This window comes from Cervus canadensis, chromosome 8 (genome assembly GCF_019320065.1).
Source record: "Cervus canadensis isolate Bull #8, Minnesota chromosome 8, ASM1932006v1, whole genome shotgun sequence".
Lineage (NCBI taxonomy): Eukaryota > Metazoa > Chordata > Mammalia > Artiodactyla > Cervidae > Cervus > Cervus canadensis.
Genome location: NC_057393.1, coordinates 16,896,609 through 16,917,582, shown reverse-complemented (window position 1 = coordinate 16,917,582; position 20,974 = coordinate 16,896,609). Strand labels below are relative to the sequence as shown.

The 20,974-nt window shown below is 41.0% G+C and overlaps 1 protein-coding gene across 3 annotated transcripts in view; it reads left to right on the top strand.

The window, feature by feature from the left end:
* Window positions 1-4,396: 4,396 nt before the first annotated feature.
* The window catches only part of TDRD1 (tudor domain containing 1), a 51,060-nt gene continuing 34,482 nt past the window's right edge, over window positions 4,397-20,974 (top strand). For 2 of the 3 annotated variants that reach the window (XM_043475807.1, XM_043475809.1), the window contains exons 1-3: window positions 4,398-4,533; window positions 12,987-13,317; window positions 16,398-16,456. In XM_043475807.1, coding sequence (XP_043331742.1) covers window positions 13,017-13,317; window positions 16,398-16,456 — 360 coding nt within the window. In that variant the 5' untranslated portion in view covers window positions 4,398-4,533; window positions 12,987-13,016. Of the gene's footprint in view, window positions 4,534-12,986; window positions 13,318-16,397; window positions 16,457-20,974 lie in introns of all 3 variants that reach the window. The other variant, XM_043475808.1, reaches the window with a different exon arrangement.

Sequence of the window (20,974 nt, the reverse complement as noted above, 5' to 3'; positions counted from 1 at the left end):
ATGGCAGAAAGTGAAGAACTAAAGAGCCTCTTGATGAAAGTGAAAGAGGAGAGTGGAAAAGTTGGCTTAAAACTCAACATTCAGAAAACTAAGATCATGGCATCCAGTCCCATCACTTCATGGCAAATAGATGGGGAAACAGTAAGAGAGTTTATTTTTGGGGGCTCCCAAATCACTGCAGATGGTGACTGCAGCCATGAAATTAAAAGATGCTTGCTCCTTGGAAGGAAAGCTATGATCAACCTAGACAGCATAATAAAAAGCAGAGACATTACTTTGCCAACAAAGGTCTGTCTAGTCAAAGCTATGGTTTTTCCAGTAGTCATGTATGCATGTGAGAGTTGGACTATAAAGCAAGCTGAGCGCCAAAGAATTTATACTTTTGAACTGGGGTGTTGGAGAAGACTCTTGAGAGTCCCTTGGACTGCAAGGATATCCAACCAGTCCATCCTAAAGAAAATCAACCCTGAGTATTCATTGGAAGGACTGATGCTGAAGCTGAAACTCCAATACTTTGACCACCTGATGTGAAGAACTGACTCACTAAAAAAGACCCTGATGCTGGGAAAGATGAAGGCGGGAGGAGAAGGGGACAACAGAGGATGAGATGGTTGGATGGCATCACTGACTCGATGGACATGAGTTTGAGTAGGCTCTGGGAGTTGGTGATGGACAGGGAAGCCTGGAGTGCTGCAGTCCATGGAATCACAAAGAGTGGGACACGACTGAGTGACTGAACTGACTGATGATTGAATATATTAGTAAGTTGAAGAGGAGAGACAAATCTCCCATGCAAAAATATTTCAAATGATTTCTGTAGGTATTCTACTTTTAAGGAAGGGGAGCATAATTCCCTTTGTTTAGGTGTAGACTGCACAAAATGACTTCTGCCAAAGTGTTCAGGACATAAAGGACGGGAAAAAAGAATAACTTTATAGTAGAGAAACCTGACAAATACTAGCCAGGTGATCACAAAAAATAGCAACTGTCATGTTCAAAGAATGCTTGATGTGATGCTATAGAAATAACACTTTACCTCTGTAGTCATTCTAATAACTACCCTCTTATTATCAGAAAACATCAGACAAATTCCATCAGTGGGCCATCCTACAAAAATGTCTCACCAATACCCCTGGAGGCCATGAAGACCATCAAAACCAGGGACTGAAAACTGCTTGAGAAGACAAGACAACTAAATTATATATGTTATCCTGAATGGGACCCGGGCTGCGAAAAAGGACAATAGGTAAAAACTTAAACATTCTCAATAAACCATGGACTTTAATAATGCATGAATATTGGATCCTTGTGCTTAGTTGCCTCAAACTCTTTGCAACCCCATGGACTGTAGCTGGCCAGGCTACTCTGTCCATGGGATTCTCCAGCAGAATACTGGGATGGGTTGTCACTTTCCTTCTCCAGGGGATCTTCCCAACCCAGGGATGGAACCCAGGTCTCCCACATTGCAGGCAGTTTCTTTACCCTCTGAGCTACCAGGGAAGTCCTAGTGGATCCTTAATTGTAACAAATGTATTCTACTAGTATGTTAATAATAGGGGAAACAATGTAACTTATGTGGGAATTCTCCATAGTCTTCTGAATCCACTTATGCTTCTAAAACTGTTTTAAAAATAAAGATCTATTAAAAAGAGATAGATTTAAGGGACTGATAGAGTGCCTGATGAACCATGGATGGAGGTTCATGACATTGTACAGGAGACAGGAATCAAGACCATCCCCATGAAAAAGGAATGCAAAAAAGCAACATGGCTGTCTGAGGAGGCTTTCCAAATAGCTGTGAAAAGAAGGGAAGAGAAAAGCAAAGGAGAAAAGGAAAGATATACCCATTTGAATGCAGAATTCCAAAGAATAGCAAGGAGAGATAAGAAAGCCTTCCTCAGCGATCAATGCAAAGAAATAGAGGAAAACAACAGAATGGGAAAGACTAGAGATCTCATCAACAAAATTAGAGATACCAAGGGAACATTTCAGAGATGGCTGGATGGTACCATCGACTCGATGGGCATGAGTCTGAGTAAACTCCAGGAGTTGGTGACGGACAGGGAGGTCTGGTGTGCTGCAATTCACGGGGTCTCAAAGAGTCGGACACGACTGAGCAACTGAACTGAACTGAACTGAAGGGAACATTTCATGCAAAGATGGGCTCAATAAAGGACAGAAATGGTATGGACCTAACAGAAGCAGAAGATATTAAGAAGAGGTGGCAAGAATACACAGAAGAACTGTACAAAAAAGATCTTCATAACCCAGATAATCACGAGGGTGTGATCACTCACCTAGAGCTAGACACCCTGGAATGTGAAGTCAACTGGGCCTTAGGAAGTATCACTAAGAACAAAGCTAGTGGAGGTGATGGAATTCCACTTGAGCTATTTCAAATCCTGAAAGATGACACTGTGAAAGTGCTGCATTCAATATGCCAGCAAATTTGGAAAACTCAGCAATGGCCACAGGACTGGAAAAGGTCACTTTTCATTCCAATCCCAAAGAAAGGCAATGCCAAAGAATGCTCAAACTACTGCACAATTGCACTCATCTCACACGCTAGTAAAGTAATGCTCAAAATTCTTCAAGCCAGGCTTCAGCAATACATGAACCGTGAACTTCCAGATATTCAAGCTGGTTTTAGAAAAAGCAGAGGAACCAGAGGTCAAATTGCCAACATTTGCTGGATCATCGAAAAAGCAAGAGAGTTCCAGAAAAACATCTATTTCTGCTTTATTGACTATGCCAAAGCCTTTGACTGTGTGGAACACAATAAACTGTGGAAAATTCTGAAAGAGATGGGAATACCAGTCCACCTGACCTGCCTCTTGAGAAACCTGTATGCAGGTCAGGAAGCAACAGTTAGAACTGGACATGGAACAATAGACCGGTTCCAAATAGGAAAAGGAGTATGTCAAGGCTGTATATTGTCACCCTGCTTATTTAACTTATATGCAGATTACATCATCAGAAATGCTGGGCTGGAGGAAGCACAAGCTGGAATCAACATGGCTGGGAGAAAGATCAAAAACATCAGATATGCAGATAACACCACCCTTATGACAGGAAGTGGAGAAGAACTAAAGAGCCTCTTGATGAAAGTGAAAGAGGAGAGTGAAAAAGTTGGCTAAAAGCTCAGCATTCAAAAAGTAAGATCATGGCATCTGGTCCCATCACTTCATGGCAAATAGATGGGGAAACAGTGGAAACAGTGACTGACTTTATTTTTCTGGGCTCCAAAATCACTGCAGATGGTGACTGCAGCCATGAAATTAAAAGACACTTACTCCTTGGAAGGAAAGTTATGACCAACCTAGACAGCATATTAAATACCAAAGGCATTACTTTTCCAGCAAAGGTCCAAATAGTCAAGGCTATGGTTTTTCCAGTGGTCATGTATGGATGCGAAAGTTGGACTATAAGGAAAGCTGAATGCCAAAGAATTGATGCTTTTGAACTGTGGTGTTGGAGAAGACTCTTGAGAGTCCCTTGGACTGTAAGGAGATCCAACCAGTCCATCCTAAAGGAGATCAGTCCTGGGTGTTTATTGGAAGGACTGATGTTGAAGCCAAAACTCCAATCCTTTGGCCAGCTGATGCGAAGAGCTGACTCATTTGAAAAGACCCTGATGCTGGGAAAGATTGAGGGCAGGAGGATAAGGGGACAACAGAGGATGAGATGGTTGGATGGCATCACCCACTCGATGGACATGGGTTTGGGTGGACTCCAGGAGTTGGTGATGGACAAGGAGGCCTGACCTGCTGCAGTTCATGGGGTCACAAAGAGTTGGACAGAACTGAGTTGACTGAACTGATTAAAAAGAGAACAGTATACAAGTAGGAATTTGCTTCAATCACCAGAGATTGTTGCATCAGTGGGATACTGACTGATGCAGACAAGACAGACCTTAAATAGATACTATTGGAACTAGGTGATGGGTACATACAAGTAACATTTTTCTGAATTTTTTGTTAAAGTCATGGTTTAAAAAACAAGTTCGCAAGCGTTTTTCTTTGAGCAACATCAACTATAATGAAGTGCTCTCAGGGCAAACTGTGATCACGTGTACCTACTTTCCGCAAGCTCACCGAAGCAGGGATTGATTTGAAAAACCTTTTTTAAGACTTTAAGTGCTTAATATGACCCAAGTGACCTTTGAGGAGGCAAGGTCTGCATCTTTGCCTTTGGAGTTTCCAGAGACTCCTTTCTAGAAGCTGGAAAAATAGGTACCTTATGTATCCGCAGAGGATCGCCCTGAGACTTTGTAGCCGCCCTCACAAAGCTGCACCACCAGGGCCGAAGCACGCCTCCGCATGCACGCGGAGGGTGCACGTGGACGCAGCGCAAGCACTTGGGCGCGGACTGCGCAGGCGCCACGCTGGCGCCAGGAGGGCCGGCCGGGCACCCAGAGCGAGGTGAGCTCGGGGTGCGCAACTGGGAGGCAGGGCTCCTGACACGGGCAGAAGCCGCCACCCCTAGGAGGCTTCAGAGGCAGATCGGATCCACAGCCCTTTTGCCTTTTTCCAGGTCAGGGTTCCCATGCGCACGGGGGAGCGAAAGGGGCTGCATGAGGGCTGCGGGGCTTCGGTCGTTGGGGGCCGGACGTTGGGCGCTGGACGTTGGGGTCGGGCGTTGAGGTCGGGCGTTGAGCGGGTCCCAGGGGCCTGGAGGTGGAGAGAGTATCGAAGGTTTGGAGAGGTCCTGGGAGCTTGGCCGGGGAAGGCACGTCTGGGGTGGGAGGTTTTGGTGGGGGAAGATCCCGTGTTGGGGGGAGGGGCGAGAGATGTGAGAGTTGAGCTTTGGACGTAAGGGGGACTTGGAGCCGGTTTGGAAAATAGTTCATAACTTCCAGGCATGACTCTCCAGGGTGCAAACCTCCACTTGCATCCCCTTCAAGTACCCCTTCCCCCTTCTAGGAGAATCTGACTTGTGGATTCAGTGCTTTCATTTAACTCAAAGCTAGAGTGCAAAGAATATTTTTTAGATTTTACCCCCTGCCCCCTTCCTACCTCCTGTAAAAGGTAGGAAGGTGCATTGCAGCATTTGCTTAGATATAGGTGAGGCAAGCCTGGTTCGTTTAACACGTGTCTGTAGCGTGTGTGCGGTGTGCAGCCTTCTCTTGGTACTCAGGCCCTGCTATAAATGTGCTTGCCTTTTTGGCCTCTGGAATTAAGGAGCATGCCTCTGGTTGCCTTGTTGAGCCATCCGGGTATAGAATGCACAATTGCAAGGCCTAGGAACATGACCTGAATTTTTTCATCTCAATTGTGTAAGGGCCCTGGTCCTTGTGGGTTTGGAGAGTTACTAAACCTTCCCAGGTCTCCTTTCCTTCTCTGTGGGAATAAAGAAATAGGACTACTTGAATTCTCAAATTATTTTGCTCTTCAGTGTGCAAACTAATTCCACATGAGTGGAAGAAAGTCTTTGAGTGTGGGAGTGGTACAGAAGTAAAGTAAAAATAGCAGCTGCCTCTTAAGGGTTTAGTAGGCATCTGCCAAGGTGCTAGGTGGTTGACATACAGCCTCACGTTTAATCCTCATGATTAGATGTTATGAGGAAGTTACTGCTGCTGGCTAGATTTTACAGTCACTGAATCCTAGAAAGATGAAGTGATTTGCCTGAGCTAGCATACTGAATGAGGAAGATGAAACTGCTCAGACTTATATCTGACAGACTTTAAAGCTCATGTTCCTGTGGAACCGTTGAGATTCAGAGCTCGAAAAGTTGAATGTTTCCTTTGGGTAGTCATTCTCTCTGAATGCAAGGGGTTATCGGGAAGACAAAAGCAAACAGAGGAGGGGAAAAATGAGTTATCTACTGCATGCACTTTGGGTATTTAGCTCCCTCATGGCTCAGACCTTAAAGAATCCGCCCACAGTGCTTCCATCCCTGGGTTAGGAAGATCCCCTGGAGGAGGGCATGGCAACCCACTCCAGTATTCTTGCCTGGAGAATCCCTATGGACAGAGGAGTCTGGCAGGCTGCAGTCCATGGGTTCGCAAAGGGTCGGAAACGACTGAGCGATTAAGCACAGCACACTGTGAATTTACTCTCACCTCTTGGCTATGGTCTCCTGAAAAGAGAGGAGAGACCTCATGTCACCGTTTGTAGTGTATCCTGGGATGCTCCTGGCTTCATAGGGGAGGGGTTGCTGGATTCTAAGGGAATAAAAGAAAGTTTTTACCCTTGAAGGTATGTCCAGTCTTACTGAGATCAGTTCGTGAAGCATAGAGCTAAAGGACAACACAAAACCAAGGCCTTATGTTTGCCTATAGAACTGCAGAAGTTAGTTACTTTCATTCCACTGCTGTGTTTTTACATCATCCTTAAAGAAATTTGGGGATCTTTCTAATTAACCTCTTGTGTTGGCTAAGGAAACAACAAAACTATTTATTGTGGATTTGAGAATGATTATAAATTCATTTTATTCATCACCAGTAGCGTGTAAAAAAATAGTGGATTTTATATGGAGGAACTACTTACTTTAAAACTGGGTGAGGTTAGGCCGTCCTCGAGGTATTACGACCCGCAGAGCAATATCTATACCTCTATGTATTGGAAGTTTGCAACCCAAGGTTGGGAAGTACAGCATTATGGTATAGAGCCCATTGACTCCATATTCAGTTATGCCCCAGTGATTGAACCAGGATGAAGCCAAGTGAAGACACATGCACATTCTCAGTGTTTCATAATGTTGAAACTCAGCTTTAAAAGCCTGTTGTGTATCCCAGTTGTGGTGGTTACATAAATCTTTATATGTGTTAAAATTCATAGAACTTATAAATCAGAAGAAAAAAGGCAGTTGCGTGGTATGATAATTATACATTACAAAAAAAAATTGAGTTCCAAAAGATTTTAGATGGCTCCGTATGTGTGCTCACAGTAGTCCTGCTTCCTCCAAAAACTAGAGCATGGGTGAAAGTAGTTTACAGAGTCAAGGATAGCACAATTCTCCTGTTGACCATTTGTCAGCCCACATCTCGAATCCTGTGCTTTTAGGAGAGTCCTGTCTGTGTTTGGGTTGTGGATGAACTAGAGAAAGTGCTAAATTGTGGGAGGTCTGGCCGATCCTCAGCTGGTGAAGGACCTGGAGGAAAGTGGACGTGATGCCCATTTCAGATGTTTGGAAGGTTGGGGTCACAGGGCAGCAACAGGAGTCAGTAGTCAGTTGGAGAAGAGAATCATTTTAAAGAGACACGTGCATTACAATTGGCTGTCCAAAATTAAAGGATGTTAGAAGCCTCTAGTTATAGGACAGGTCCAGATGTCTGTTTGCCCTGGGGGTTGTAATGAAAATTCCTAAATTGGATGAGGCAAGTGAACCTAAATTCTAACCTAAAGATTCCACCATAGGTGGAGCTTCTTTTAAGCTTAAATCCTTTTTGTTTGCTGCTTCAATGTGGAAGACCTGGGTTCGATCCTGGGTTGGGAAGATCCCCTGGAGAAGAGAAAGGCTACCCACTCCAGTATTCTTGCCTGGAGAATTCCATGGACTGTATAGTCCATGGGGTTGCAAAGAGTCGGACACGACTGAGCAACTTCCACTAAGCAGACTAAACTTTACATTAGGTCTAAGACTGATTCTGTTATCCTTCCTAAAGTCAATATTTATTAATTTTTGGACTTTGGAAGAGTTAAGACATGAATTATTGCTATTAAATTTCAGTAAACTCATACTATGATGTAATTCTCTATTTAGGATGGTCAGATGACATTTTCGGACAGTGAATTTAACTGTCCTGTCCAAGTTGTCAGGAAAACAGTGCAATAGGGCATGCTAGATAGTTTTTGTCGTACAAGTATCTTTTGAATGCCTCTTTATACCAAACACCACAGTAGGTGCTATAGGAAATTAGAAGGGTTTTTGTTGTTGTTAGTTTTTTAGTAAGACATGGTTCCAGCACCAACTTAAAATAACTGTCTTTAGGTAACTGTACAGGGTAGTAAGGCGTTGTGGACTGTCAGCCTTACCGAATAAAGAGAAAGGTAGGAAGGCTGTTTTAGGAGTTAAAGACTGTGTGTTGAGGGTCCTGGTGGTGTCTTGAAAAGCTGTCTGTACCCTAGTTTTGTGGTTTAAGTATTACTGTGATTTTTTTACTTGGTTTAAAATTAACCGCACTTTAGGAAAAAGGTTTAATTGAACATGCAGTGATATTTTAACCCTTAAAATACTTTTTTTATATAAAATTAACTCATCCTTTAATATAATTTGGAAAATGAAAACAATAGTGAAAAAGATTTTCTTGTCAACTTACCCACCCCAGACCACTGTTATTTAAAATTTAATGTATTTCAGTCTTCTTTTTTACATGGAGTTTTGTTCTTTTTTATTTTGCAGTTGTTATACTAAATAACTCAGTGTTTTTCTGATTTTTTGTTTGCTGTTCTAACATGTATTTTCCAGTGTTTCTGAAAACTAAAATTCCAAATGGGAGTGTAATATCCTATTAGAGTAGGATCCTATTAGAATAGTAGAGGCATCACAGTTAACTTTCTCTTTTTTCTATTTAATTTATTTTTTCTTTGTTTTTATATTTTAAGTGGATATTTATACATACTGTATTTTTTTTGATATTTACAATTATTTCAGTGGGATGATTTCTAGAAGTAGACTTGTCTGGTGCATGGCTATGGACATTTTTAAGAATATATTTATGTATATGTTCATGTATGTATATGTGCATATATATATGTACACATATATGCAAGAGAACAAAGTGCATATATCAATCTCCAAATTATTGCCCAGACAGAACATATTCATTTATATATTCCTGTCATCACTGAGTGTTTTAATTACATGTATGCTGCGTAGGAGGTAATACATAGTTATTCCCATTTGGATTTTTTTGTTACATGTGAGATTGAATGTCCCCCCCCCGCCGCCCCCGAATGTTAATCAAGTAATCTTCATCCTCTAAGTGTTTCGTTCACGCCTCTTGCGCGTTTATTTTATTGGCATCTGTATCCTTTGGGCTGTAAATAAGGGAAAACCCAAAGGTTTATTTTTCTGATGCCACAGCAGGTCTGTGCATAGGCTGATCCGGGCTAGAGTCAGAGCCTTTGCCAGGGACAACAGACTGGTTATTTTCTACTCTAGAGTCCTGAAGTTGTGCTGCTTGATTATGCTTACTGCTTCCTCATTGTGATGTGGGTGGTTCATCTTCAGGCCTCAGGTCTGTGTGGCTGGAAGAAAAGAGTGAAAGACGCTGCTAGCCGAATCTGTCCCTATTCATCAGAAAAGGACAGGGCTTCCTGAGAAGCTCAACTCAGGAGAACTCTGATGATGGCCAATGCTGTCTCTAACTCAGGCTGGCAAATCAGAGGTGAAAGGTGGTGTTTGGGCCAGTCACCCACAGTGTCTCCATGTTTCTTTACTGTTTATCCCACTTTTTAAAGGTATCCAATTTGTCATCTTTGAGTTAATACTTATTTCCTGATCTCTTTACTGTTTTTTGTAAGCTTTTAATTGTTGTTATAGTCAGGCTTGCCATCATTTCCTTTGTAATATTTTACTACTTTTAAACTAAAACAGGGATTTCCCTGGTAGTTCAGTGATTAAGACCTTTTGCTCCCAATGCAAGGGGAACAAGTTTGATCCCTCGTTGGGGAACTAAGATCCCACATGCCTCGGGGCAACCGGAAAGAAAAACAACTAAAACCAAACCCTTCATCTTCCACTGTGGGTTTTGCATGCTGATTTTCAGGGAAGTAAAATCTGAGGTGGAGATTAGTATAGTGTGGTGAGTGAACGTGGCTTGTATGATACTAGTTTCTTTTGGAGGTAGATGAAGTAGACTTGATAGTCCGTTATATCTCAGTGTTGGAAAAAATGAATATTGTTGGTTGCATTGGTCCCTACTAGATCAAGTTCACTGTGGTAGTAAAATGCATCTTATCACTGATTGTTTTCTATCCCTTGACTAGTATGTTTCTAAAGCTGCTGTGTCCTTTTGGAGATTGAATTTCTCTTCTAATCAGTTTTTACTTTATATTGATACATCTCAAGGCGATGTCATTGTGAGTTAGAGATTCCTGGCTGCTCTCTCTCCTGGGAGTGTTTCTTTTATCAATATAAAATATCTCCCGTTATCTGAATATTTTCTACCTTAGGTTCTTTTAACTGCTATTAATCATTAGCAGACCAACTTTATTTTGATTATCTGCATAGCACATGTTATAGTCCTTTTATTTTCAAGCTTGCCATATATTTTGTTTAATATATGTCTTTTGTGCATATTATCTATCTGGATATTTTTCTCCCTGGGTCTATCTCTCTTTTTCTCTTTTAATTGAGACTTAATCATTGATACTTTGGTTGCTTGGGCTTGGTGTGGTCATTTTATTTGGTGTTTTCTCTTTATCATACTCGAATTACCCCCTGGCTTGAATTTTGAAGTTGCACATTGTTTCTGTCCTTGTGGTAGCTGTCCTAATGATTTAACTGGATGTTCTTTATATTTCTTGCAGAGTCTAGTTACTCACTGCTCATATCCTCACCCAGTATCCCCTGGAGCTGCTTTTTCCTTTTGTAGTTTCGCAGTATTTCTCTCTCACTGCATCCAGCATTGTAGTTCTCATTCTGATCCTTCAGTTTAGTGTGCTTTTTGCTACAGGTAGGCTTTCCCTGACACCTGCCTTCCCGCATAGCTGCCCATCTGCAGGCCTTCTGTTAGGCATCGTCCCAGGACCTGGTCCGCTGAGAGTTCCCTCACCTTGACATCTGCTTGTGTGTATCTTTTCTTTTAAAATTTCATGATCTTTCCTGTGTTGTCACTCAGTGGACATGAATTTGGGCAAACTCTGGGAGATAGTGGAGGACGGAGAAACCTGGCGGGCTACCATCCATGTGGTCGAAAAGAGCCAGATCCGACTTAGCAACTGAACAACAACAACAAGACCTGATTTAAAACAGAGATAGCAGTTTTAGGACACCAGGGGGGAGTATTTTTCTGCTTTTTCTTTATCTTCTATTTTAAACAATGTTACCCACCCCAGTATTCTTGGGCTTCCCTTATGGCTCAGCTGGTAAAGAATCTTGCCTACAATGCGGATTGCAGTGCGGAGACCTGGGTTTGATCCCTGGGTTGGGAAGATCCCCTGGAGAAGGGAAAGGCTACCCACTCCAGTATTCTGGCCTGGAGAATTCCATGGACTGTATAGTTCATGTGGTCGCAAGGAGTTGGACACAACTGAGCAACTTGAACGTAAAATGTAATGTAAATAACATTTAGCTGTTACTCATACCAGTTTTGGCTATCTATGGCCTTTTGTTTTTTTTTTTCCTCTTTCTGAGCTGTTTTGGAAAGATAGGCAGACGTTTTGCCTGCAGGCTGAAGACAGAGCTATAGGTCAGTATTTCAAAACTATAGGTCAGTGTTTCTCCACTTTTTTTTTAACTTCCCCTGAGCACTTAGTATTCTCAAGGAGTAATAGAAAAACAAGAAGCCAGCCTAATGTCTGGATAGAGATTTCTCAGAGGCTCTCTGCAACAATATGTGTACCTTACTTGCAGCCAAGCGCTCACACAGATAAATCTTCAAAAGCAACAGATCCAAGTTACAATTTATGAAGCCCAAATGGAGATTATGAAATAGAGGACTTGGGAGGGTGGGGCAGGGAACAAACCAAACAGAAATCAGCTGAGGCAAATTGTGAAGGAGGGCTAGGAAGCAAAGAGTTGACCAGGGGGATGAGAGCAAGGCCGTTCTGGGGACCAGGTTCAAGGTCATAGCAGAGCAACAAGCAGGAGAGGGTAGAGAGGTTCTGAAAAGCCCAACAGGCAGATGATGACCCGATTTAAACACTACCCTCTGTTACACTTCACCACTGAGTTGTAGGCTCTAGGTCAGAAATACATTAGAAAAAAACCCAAAACTGAGTCAGTAAGTGTTAGTCACCCAGTCGTGCCCGACTCTCTGCGACCCCATGGACTGCAGCCCACCAGGCTCTTCTCTTCATGAGATTTTCCAGGCAGGGATACTGGAGTGGCTTGCCATTTCCTTCTCCAGGGGATCATCCAGACCCAGGGATCGAACCCAGATCTCCTGCACTGAAGGCAGAGTCTTTACCGACTGAGCTCATAGTCCTTTTCTATCCCTGTTGTTTCCAGAAGCTTTTTAAAATAAGGAATGATGCGAAACTGAGGTGTAATGCTTAATGTCTCTTGAATTGTCCATTGTTGAATTTTGTTTAACTTGGAGTTTGTACTTAAATGGTAAAGAATCATTCTTTTCTTGTGCCTGTAGAACAGGCTTTGGTACTGAAACCGTTCACCTCAGGTTGGGACTTGAACCCATGTGGCTGGGACTCAAACTCAGTCAAAACCCGGCTTGGGACTTGAACCTACATGGCTGGGACTTGAACCCAGCCAAAACCCACGGTACCTGGTTTCAGGACCTAATGAAGCTCGGGTTCTTGACATCTCATCGCAGAAAGAATTCAGTGAGAGACAAAGGGATAGGTAAGAAGTGGATTTATTCAGATACAGAGAGGTGCACACTCCATAGAGTATGGGCCATTGCAGAGGAAGAGTGCAGCTGAAAATCGGTGTGGTTAGTTTTTATAGGCTGGGTAATTTCATATGCTAATGAGTGGAGGATTATTGTATCCTTTTTTGGGAAGGGGCGGAGACTTCCAGGCTTTGGGCCACCACCCACTCCTTGTTCTTTGAACAGTGCAGTGGAACTGTCCTGGCACTTGTGGGGGTGTCATTTCCCTTGCTGATGGAGAATCAAGGTCTAGTCTTGTCTGCCAGCTTGGTCCCATTTGATTCTAATCAGTGTTGTGTCCTTGGGCTATATTATTCTTTCAAAAGTTGTGCCCTGCCCCTTCCCTCCTTTTACAGTATCACAGTTAGTTACATCTGCTTTGGAGTCACTTATGAGAAGGAGCTGTTGCATAAAAAAGAAACCACCTGGGCCTGCAGTGCTTCTATTTTTGGAATTAAAAGTTGCCTTTTAAATACATTTCTTCCTTTAGACTTCTGTGACTGTTAAACTGCCGCTTAATATGATGTCAAGAAATATTTTGGTGGCATCTACCTGTAAAATGACAGAGCCATTTAATTTTGAGAAAAATGAAAGCAAGCTTCCATCACACGAGTCTTTAAGAAGCCCTGGAGGACATCCTAACCATCCTAATTTCAGGTTGAAAAGCCCAGAAAATGGAAATAAAAAGAACAATTTTTTGCTTTGTGAGCAAACCAAACAGTTTTTGGCTAGTCAGGAAGACAGTTCACTATCTTCACACCCTAACGGTGTCAGTGGAGAAATGGCTGGATCCAAGGAAGAAAGGAAGACATTGCCAACAGGTGAGTACAAACTGCAGGTTTAATACTCACTTGATTCTGATGGTTTCTTAGACTTACTGAAAGTATCTGTAACTACACACCAGGGGCCGATTAGCAACAACCAAATGGCTGACTTATAGTATTTGCATGTAAATGTTAATTTAGAAAGGAAAACCAGATGCCAAGTAGCTACTTTGGTTACATTAATCACAGAAGGATTCTTGAGAAAATATCTACAAATGAACTTCTCTCCCCAACCCCCCACCCAATTCAGAGATACACTAGAAATGTAGAAAGGAAACACTGGCTTTTTATGAATGTTCTAAAGATTGGCCTTAGTCTAGAAATACTGTGCAAATTTTGTGCATATAATAGTTCACAGAGATGTATCTAAGACAATATTTTGTTTCATTTGATTTTTTAAAAAAATCATTCCTTTAGTCTTAGTGCTAAAAATCTACTTTATAAGGAGGCTGGGGCCTGGTGGAATTTAGCCCCTGTGAATGTATGTCAGGTATGACCTTATAATATGGTGATGTAGTTCTCAGAGTTTGGCCCTTGGGCCTCTGAAAAAGTGAAAGTGTTAGTTGCTCAGTTGTGTCCCACTCTTGGCAACCCCATGGACTGTAGCCCTCCAGGCTCCTCTGTCCATGGAATTCTCCAGGCAAGAATACTGGAGCAGGTAGCCATTGCCTTCTCCTGGGGATCCTCCTGATCCACAATTGAAACCAAGCCTCCTGTACTGCAGGCAGATTCTTTACCATCAGAGGCACCAGGGAAGCCCATGGGCCTCTCTGACTGCTGCTGCTAAGTCGCTTCAGTCATGTCTGACTTTGTGCGACCCCATAGACAGCAGCCCACCAGGCTCCCCCATTCCTGGGATTCTCCAGGCAAGAATACTGGAGTGGGCTGCCATTTCCTTCTCCAATGCATGAAAGTGAAAAGTGAAAGTGAAGTCGCTCAGTCGTGTCTGACTCATCAAGACCCCATGGACTGCAGCCTACCAGGCTCTTTCGTCCATGGGATTTTCCAGGCAAGAGTGCTGGAGTGGGTTGCCATTGCAATGTTCATAGCAGCACTATTCACAGAAGCCAAGTCACTTGAGACCAGATCCTAAAATCCTATAAACAGTCATTTTTACTTTCTCTTCTGAAAAATTAAGATTTGTCAAGATGGCATTCCTCCGTGTAGACTGGTAGGCCAGAATCTGGCAGAACCAGATTCAAAGCTGGATGCCTCCTCCCAAGGCCAGGTTACCACAAAAACCTTAACTTCTTAGCACTATGCATGCTAAGTCATTTCAGTCATACCCAACTCTTTGCAACCCAATGGACTGCAGCCTACCAGTCTCCTCCGTCCATGGGATTTTCCAGGCAAGAGTACTGGAATGGGTTGCCGTTGCTTTCTCCATGGGCCTCTGGGGTCACAAGTATTTTCCTAATAATATTAAAACATTATTTGCTCTTCTTCACCATCCTGACGTTATGCAGGTGGTGCAGAAGCAGAGGTGGGTAGCCTCTAATACCTCATTAGCTCACCTTTAGCAGGGGTACCAGCCTGGGTTAGGGATCATTGGTTTTCATTTGCATTTAAGACAGAGCAAGCCAGAAATACCAGTTTTACGTAAGAATGCCCTTGATAAGGCAATACAAATTTATTAATAAGTTTTGACCCTTGTGTATTTTTAGTATTCTGTGTAACAAAATGAGAATTACCCCTAACTTTTGCTGCTTACCGAAGTATGAAAAGCATGTGTGCAGTTGTTTGAATTGTAGCTGAATGGAAACTTTTTTAGAATTTTTTTTTTTTTAATTTTTCATTTTTGCTTGAAAAGAATGAAAAACTGTGGTCATTCAGACTTAGATAACTGGCAGTCATTTTCTTAAAAATGGGCAAAGTGAGCCTGTCACTTCACAGGAAACAGCTGACAGTGTTTTGTTGCTAATGATGAAATACAATTTGAGGAAACATGTATCTGCCACTGTGAACTGGAGAGCTTCCCAGTACTTAGAAGATTTTTCTGCTGAGGTGCACGGTGATATTAACACTTAAGATTTTTTAATATTGTCTGATGAAATATGTCAACATTTGTAAGATCTGCATAACTCAAAGAGTTTCTTAGTCTTTTCCAAAAATCCAATGTGTAATGTTTTGTAGTCATGCATGGATAAAAATCCATCTAAAGGGCAAAGATAAATCAGTGGATTCTAATGTAACAGATGAAAAGTTTATTGATATAGGTTTAGATTCCATATTGCAACTAACCCTTAAACTACCACTTGAGTTTTGGTGTGAATTAAAGGAAAATATTCACAGTTATCTGAGAAGGTCGTGAAATACTATTCCTATTTGTAACCATATATGTGTGTGAGGCCAGATTTTCTTCAGGGACTTCAATTAAAGCAACATATAACAACAGATTGGATTCAAAAGCAGATATGAGAATCCAGCTATCATTGGTGAAGCCAAACATTAAAGAGATGTGAAAAAATATAAAATGATGCCACTCTTCAGTTTTTTTTTTTCCTTTGGAAAATGCAGTTTTTTTAAAAAATCATGGCAACATGTAATACATTTGTTATTTTTAATAAATATTTTTAAATGTTTAGTTTTAATTTCTACTTCTTAATTTGTTTCTTTTTTTTTTGACTGTGCCATGTGGCGTGTAGGACTTAACCAGGGATTGAACTCAGGCCCTCAGCAGTGAGAACATGGAGTCCTAACCACTGGGCTGCCAGGGAATTCCCAGTTTTAATTTCTAATAATTCTAAATATTGATAGATATAAACCATGTAGACAAAAGCTCTTTGAGGTCCTCAGTAATTTATAAGAGGGTAAATGAGTCTGCAGTTCAGAAAGCCTGGTAACTGTTTCCTTTGTGAATGGAGAAAAGTTCACAGTGAGTGGGGTGTACTAGTAGAAGAAATTGCAGCAAATCCTTATTTTCCATTAGGAAAAGTAGGATGTTGCTTATTTGTAGTATGGCTTTAAGGCTATGATGGTATAGCTCTATTTGGATATTACCTAATTATGTTATTGTACATTTTCAGGAATAAGGTAAATATTTGATTTTTATTTGGCATTATGTTTTCTATCCCCAGGTAACTCTGTGTCACCATTAAATGTTGGAAATAATTCACCACCCAGAGAAGTAAATAGTGTAAGTTAATGTGGATTTTCTTCTCTTTTGTGTTTCTGGATAAAAGATTCTAAACATGTTTTTGTATTAGTAAAGAATTACTCAGTTTGCAGGTAATATTCAAGGTCACACTGTTTTATCTTTAGCCTAGTATCTTTTTAAAAAATAACCTTTTTGTATTTAGGTAATTACAAGTTGTAAGAAATAATAGAGATCCTTTGTAGCCTTTACCCAGTGCTCCCTGTGGCCACATACTGCAGAGCTGCAGTGTAATATTACAACCAGGATAAAGAAACAATACAGTCAAAATACAGAATATTTCTATCACTCCAAGGATCCCTTCTGCACCTTTTTGAGGTCACATCCATTTCCCTCCTGCCCCCGGTACCCCCTTCTTAACCTCTGGCAACTATTAATCTAATCCATATTTCAAAAATGTCATTTCAAGGATAGGATGTTATACAGTGTTACACAGTTTGTGCCTTTTGGGATTGAATTTTTTTCAGTGTGATTCTCTGAAGATTCACTGCGACTGTTGTTGGTATCAGTAGAGTATTGCTTTTATATTGCTGAGGTCTGTTTAATTCTGGGCTGTTTCCAGTTTCTGCCTATTATAAGTACTACTGTTATAAACATTCTTGTGCAGAGTTTTTTGTGAACATAAGGTTTTTGTTTTTGCCTTAGAATAAGTGCCTGGGAGTGCAGTGTCTGGGGCATATAGTAGTTGCATATTTAGGTTTTTAAGAAGCTGCCAAAGTGTTCTGCAGAGTGGCTCTACCATTTTACGTTCCCATCGAGAATATATAAGTGACCCAGATGCTCTGCATCCAGCATCCTCTCCAGTGTTTGCTAGTGTTAGTATTTTTAGTTTGCCTGTTTCCACATTTGTCTACTGACGGCTCACTGTGATCTTAATTTGTTTCCCTGATGGCTAAGGATAAACATCTTTTCATGTGCTTATTTGCCATCTGTGTGTCTTTTTTGGTGAAATGTTCTTCATGTCTTTTGTCCATTTTCTAATTTGAATTGTTTTTTGTCCTACTGAGTTTTGAAAGTTCTTTATGTATTCCAGATTCTAATCCTTTGTCAAATATATGATTTCTAAATATTTTCTCCCAGTTCCTGACTTGTCTTTTCATTCTCTTAACAAGGTATTTAACAGAGCAAAAGTTTTTAACTAAATCCTGGTCAATTTTTCATTTTATGGAGTATTTTGGTGTCATGTCTAAGAACTCTTTGCTGGTTTAGCTCCAGAAACTTTGGGATTTTTTTTCCCCCCCAAAGAAGTTTATAGTTTTGTATTTAAATGTGTGGTCCATTTTGAGTTAATTCTAACAGACTTAGGTTGAGGGTAAATTTTTTTGGCTAGGGATGTCCAGTTGCTCCAGCAGCATTTGTTGAAAATGTTCTCTTTCCTCCACTGAATTGCTCTTGCCCTTTTGTCAAAGTTAGCTAGACTAATTTGTGTGGGTCTGTTCTGGATTCGCTGTTCTTTCCTGCTGATCTCTCCCTGCATCAATCAGTACCACACAGTACTGGAGCTGTGATAGATAGATAGTCATGAAGTTGGGTACAGTGATCCCTCCCATTTTCTCTTTTTCATCTTTCAAAATAGTTTTATCCGTCTTGTTTTTTTTCTTTCCAGTTTACATTTTGGAGTATTCTTGTTTGTAACTGAAAAAATCTTGCTGGAATTTTGATAGAATTGCATTAAACCTGTGTATCAGTTTGAGAATTAGTGCCTGCTTTGCTGTGTTGGGGCTTCCTTTGTGGCTCAGCTCGTAAAGAATCTGCCTGCAATCTAGACAGCATGTTTAAAAGCAAAGACGTTACTTTGCCAACAAAGGTCTGTCTAGTCAAAGCTATGGTTTTTCCAGTAGTCATGTATGGATGTGAGAGTTGGACTATAAAGAAAGCTGAGTGCAGAAGAATTGATGCTTTTGAACTGTGGTGTTGGAGAAGACTCTTGAAAGTCCCTTGGATAGCAAGGAGATCCAGCCAGTCCATCCGAAAGGAAGTCAGTCCTGAATACTCATGGGAAGGACGGATGGTGAGCTGAAACTCCAATCCTTTGGCCACCTGATGTGAAGAGCTGACTCATTTGAAAAGATCCTGATGCTAGGAAAGATTGAAGGCGAGAAGAGAAGGGGACGGCAGGGGATGAGATGGTTGGATGGCATCACTGACTCAATGGACATGGGTTTGAATAAACTCCGGGAGTTGGTGGTGGCCAGGGAAGTCTAGCATGCTGCAGTCCATGGGGTCGCAAAGAGTTGGACACGACTGAGCAACTGAACTGAATTGAATTTGCTGGGTTGAATCTTCTAATTAACGCAGTCTGTCTTCCAATTCATTTAAATGTTCTTTGATTTCTTTCACTGTGGTTTTCAGTTTATAAGCTGTGCATGTTTTCTTAGATATACACCTAAGTGGGGTTTTTTTATTTAAGTAAATTCTGTTATACACTTTATTTCCATGTGTCTTCATTTTCATTGCTAATATGTAAAAATATGGTTGATCTTGCATGTTTATCTTGTATCCTGTGACCATCCAGGAGTCACTTATTCTAGGAATTTTTTGGTAGATTGCTTGGGATTTTCTACATAGATAATTATATTATCTGCAAATAAAAGACAGTTTTATTTCTTCCTTTTTAAAATATATGCTTTTTATTTCCTTTTCTTGCCTTATTGTGTGAGCTAAAACTCTAGCACTGTGTTAATAGTGATGAGAATGGATATCTTTGGTTCGAAGCTTACAGGGAAAGCATTGAGTCTTTGCACTGTTGAGAATGTTAGCTATACCATTTTTGTAGATGATCTTTATCAGGTCGATGAAGCTTTCTCTCTTCCTATTTTGCTGAGAGCTTTCTTTTTATCATGAATAGATATTGAATTTTTTAAATGCTTTTCCTTTATTCATTGATACTGTTGTGATTCTTTTCCCCTTTAACTTGTTAATTTGGTAGATTACATTGATTTTTTTTTTAACTTGTATCTCTGGAATAAATGCCACTTGGTCATGCTGTATAATTATTTTTTATATATTACTGAATTATACCTAGTGTTGCTTTGAATAAGGATTTTTGTATCCATTCTCATGAGTTTTGTCTGTAATTTTCTCTTTTTTATTGTTTTTGTATAGTGAATGTCAAGGTAATGCTAGTATTTTGGGGTATAGATTGTTTAGTGTAAATTCTTTAAACATTTGGTAGTATTCTCCAATAATAAAAGCTATTTGGGCTTGAAGATTTCTTTTTTGGGAGTTTTAAAATTATTCATTTTCTTTAATATTTATAGGGTTATTCAAATTATCTATTTCATATTATTATAATTTTTGATTTTTCAGGAATTGGTCCATTTTGCCACATTGTGCAATTTATGTAGAGTTGTTTGAAGTGTTCCATTATCATCTTTGTATCTTCATGGTCTGTAGTAATATATACCTATTTCATTCCTGATATTGATAATTTCTGCCTTTGTTTTCTCAATTGTTAGCCTTGCTGGAGATTTATCAATTTTGTTAATCTTTTCAATGAACCAGGTCTTGTTTGATTGATTTTTTCCTCCCAGTTTTATTTTTAATTTCATTGATTTCTACTTTTATCTTTATTGTTTCCTTCCTTCTGCTTGTTTTGGGCATGTTTTATTCTTATTGTTTAGGTTCTCGAGATGAGAACTTACAGTATTAATTTAAGACTTTCCTCTTTTCTAATGTGTCACTTTAGTGCTATAAATTTCTGTATTAGCGATACATGCGTTATTTAGAAGTGTATTGTCTAGTTTCCAAATATGTGGAGCTTATCTATTCTCATTCTGTTACTGATTTCTAATGTGAGTCCATTGTAGCCGAAGAACACCATTGTCTGTATGATTTATGGCCCAGAATGTGCTCAGCTGGACAAGGATGGGAGTTAAGCTGCCCAATGTCCTTACCACCCTCCCCCAACCCCACCATCTCCTCTCTACTTCCGTGGGGTGGATGGAGGACTGGAGATGGGAGGATCTGGAGAGGCTCTACTCATTCCCGTTGAATGGTGGTGGAAAATCCTGACTATCTACCAGGCTTCCTCTTAACCACCCCGGTGGTGGTGGTGATGGGGGTAAGAGGGACGCTTATTACTGCCAGGAGAAAGTCCAGGCCTCCACATGGCCTCTACAGGGAGACCCCACAGGGATGAAGTACTGGATCCCTGCTCTGTTGGCCTTCTCCATATCCCCGGGTAGAGAGAGGGGTACCCCCTGTGCTCTGGTGTGGGTGGAGGTCTAGGCTCCCCAGTCTACCTTTGCTGGTGCGAGTGGGACCATAGTTTTTTTCTGTGGTGATTGTCTAGAGCAGTTACTGATGGAGGTTTTCTGTCTTACTGGGCTGCCTCTTTCTTGGTCTTTTGGCCAGAGAGAGAGCGAGCAGACTTTTTGTCGGGGCTTTTATTGTCTGTGCCTCTCCAGTACCCCATCTGGGTCCTTCTTTGGGCCCCAGGGTACCTCGTCTGTCTTCTGCCTTCCTTCAGAGTTGCTGTGTGTTTGTCCATGTAAGTCC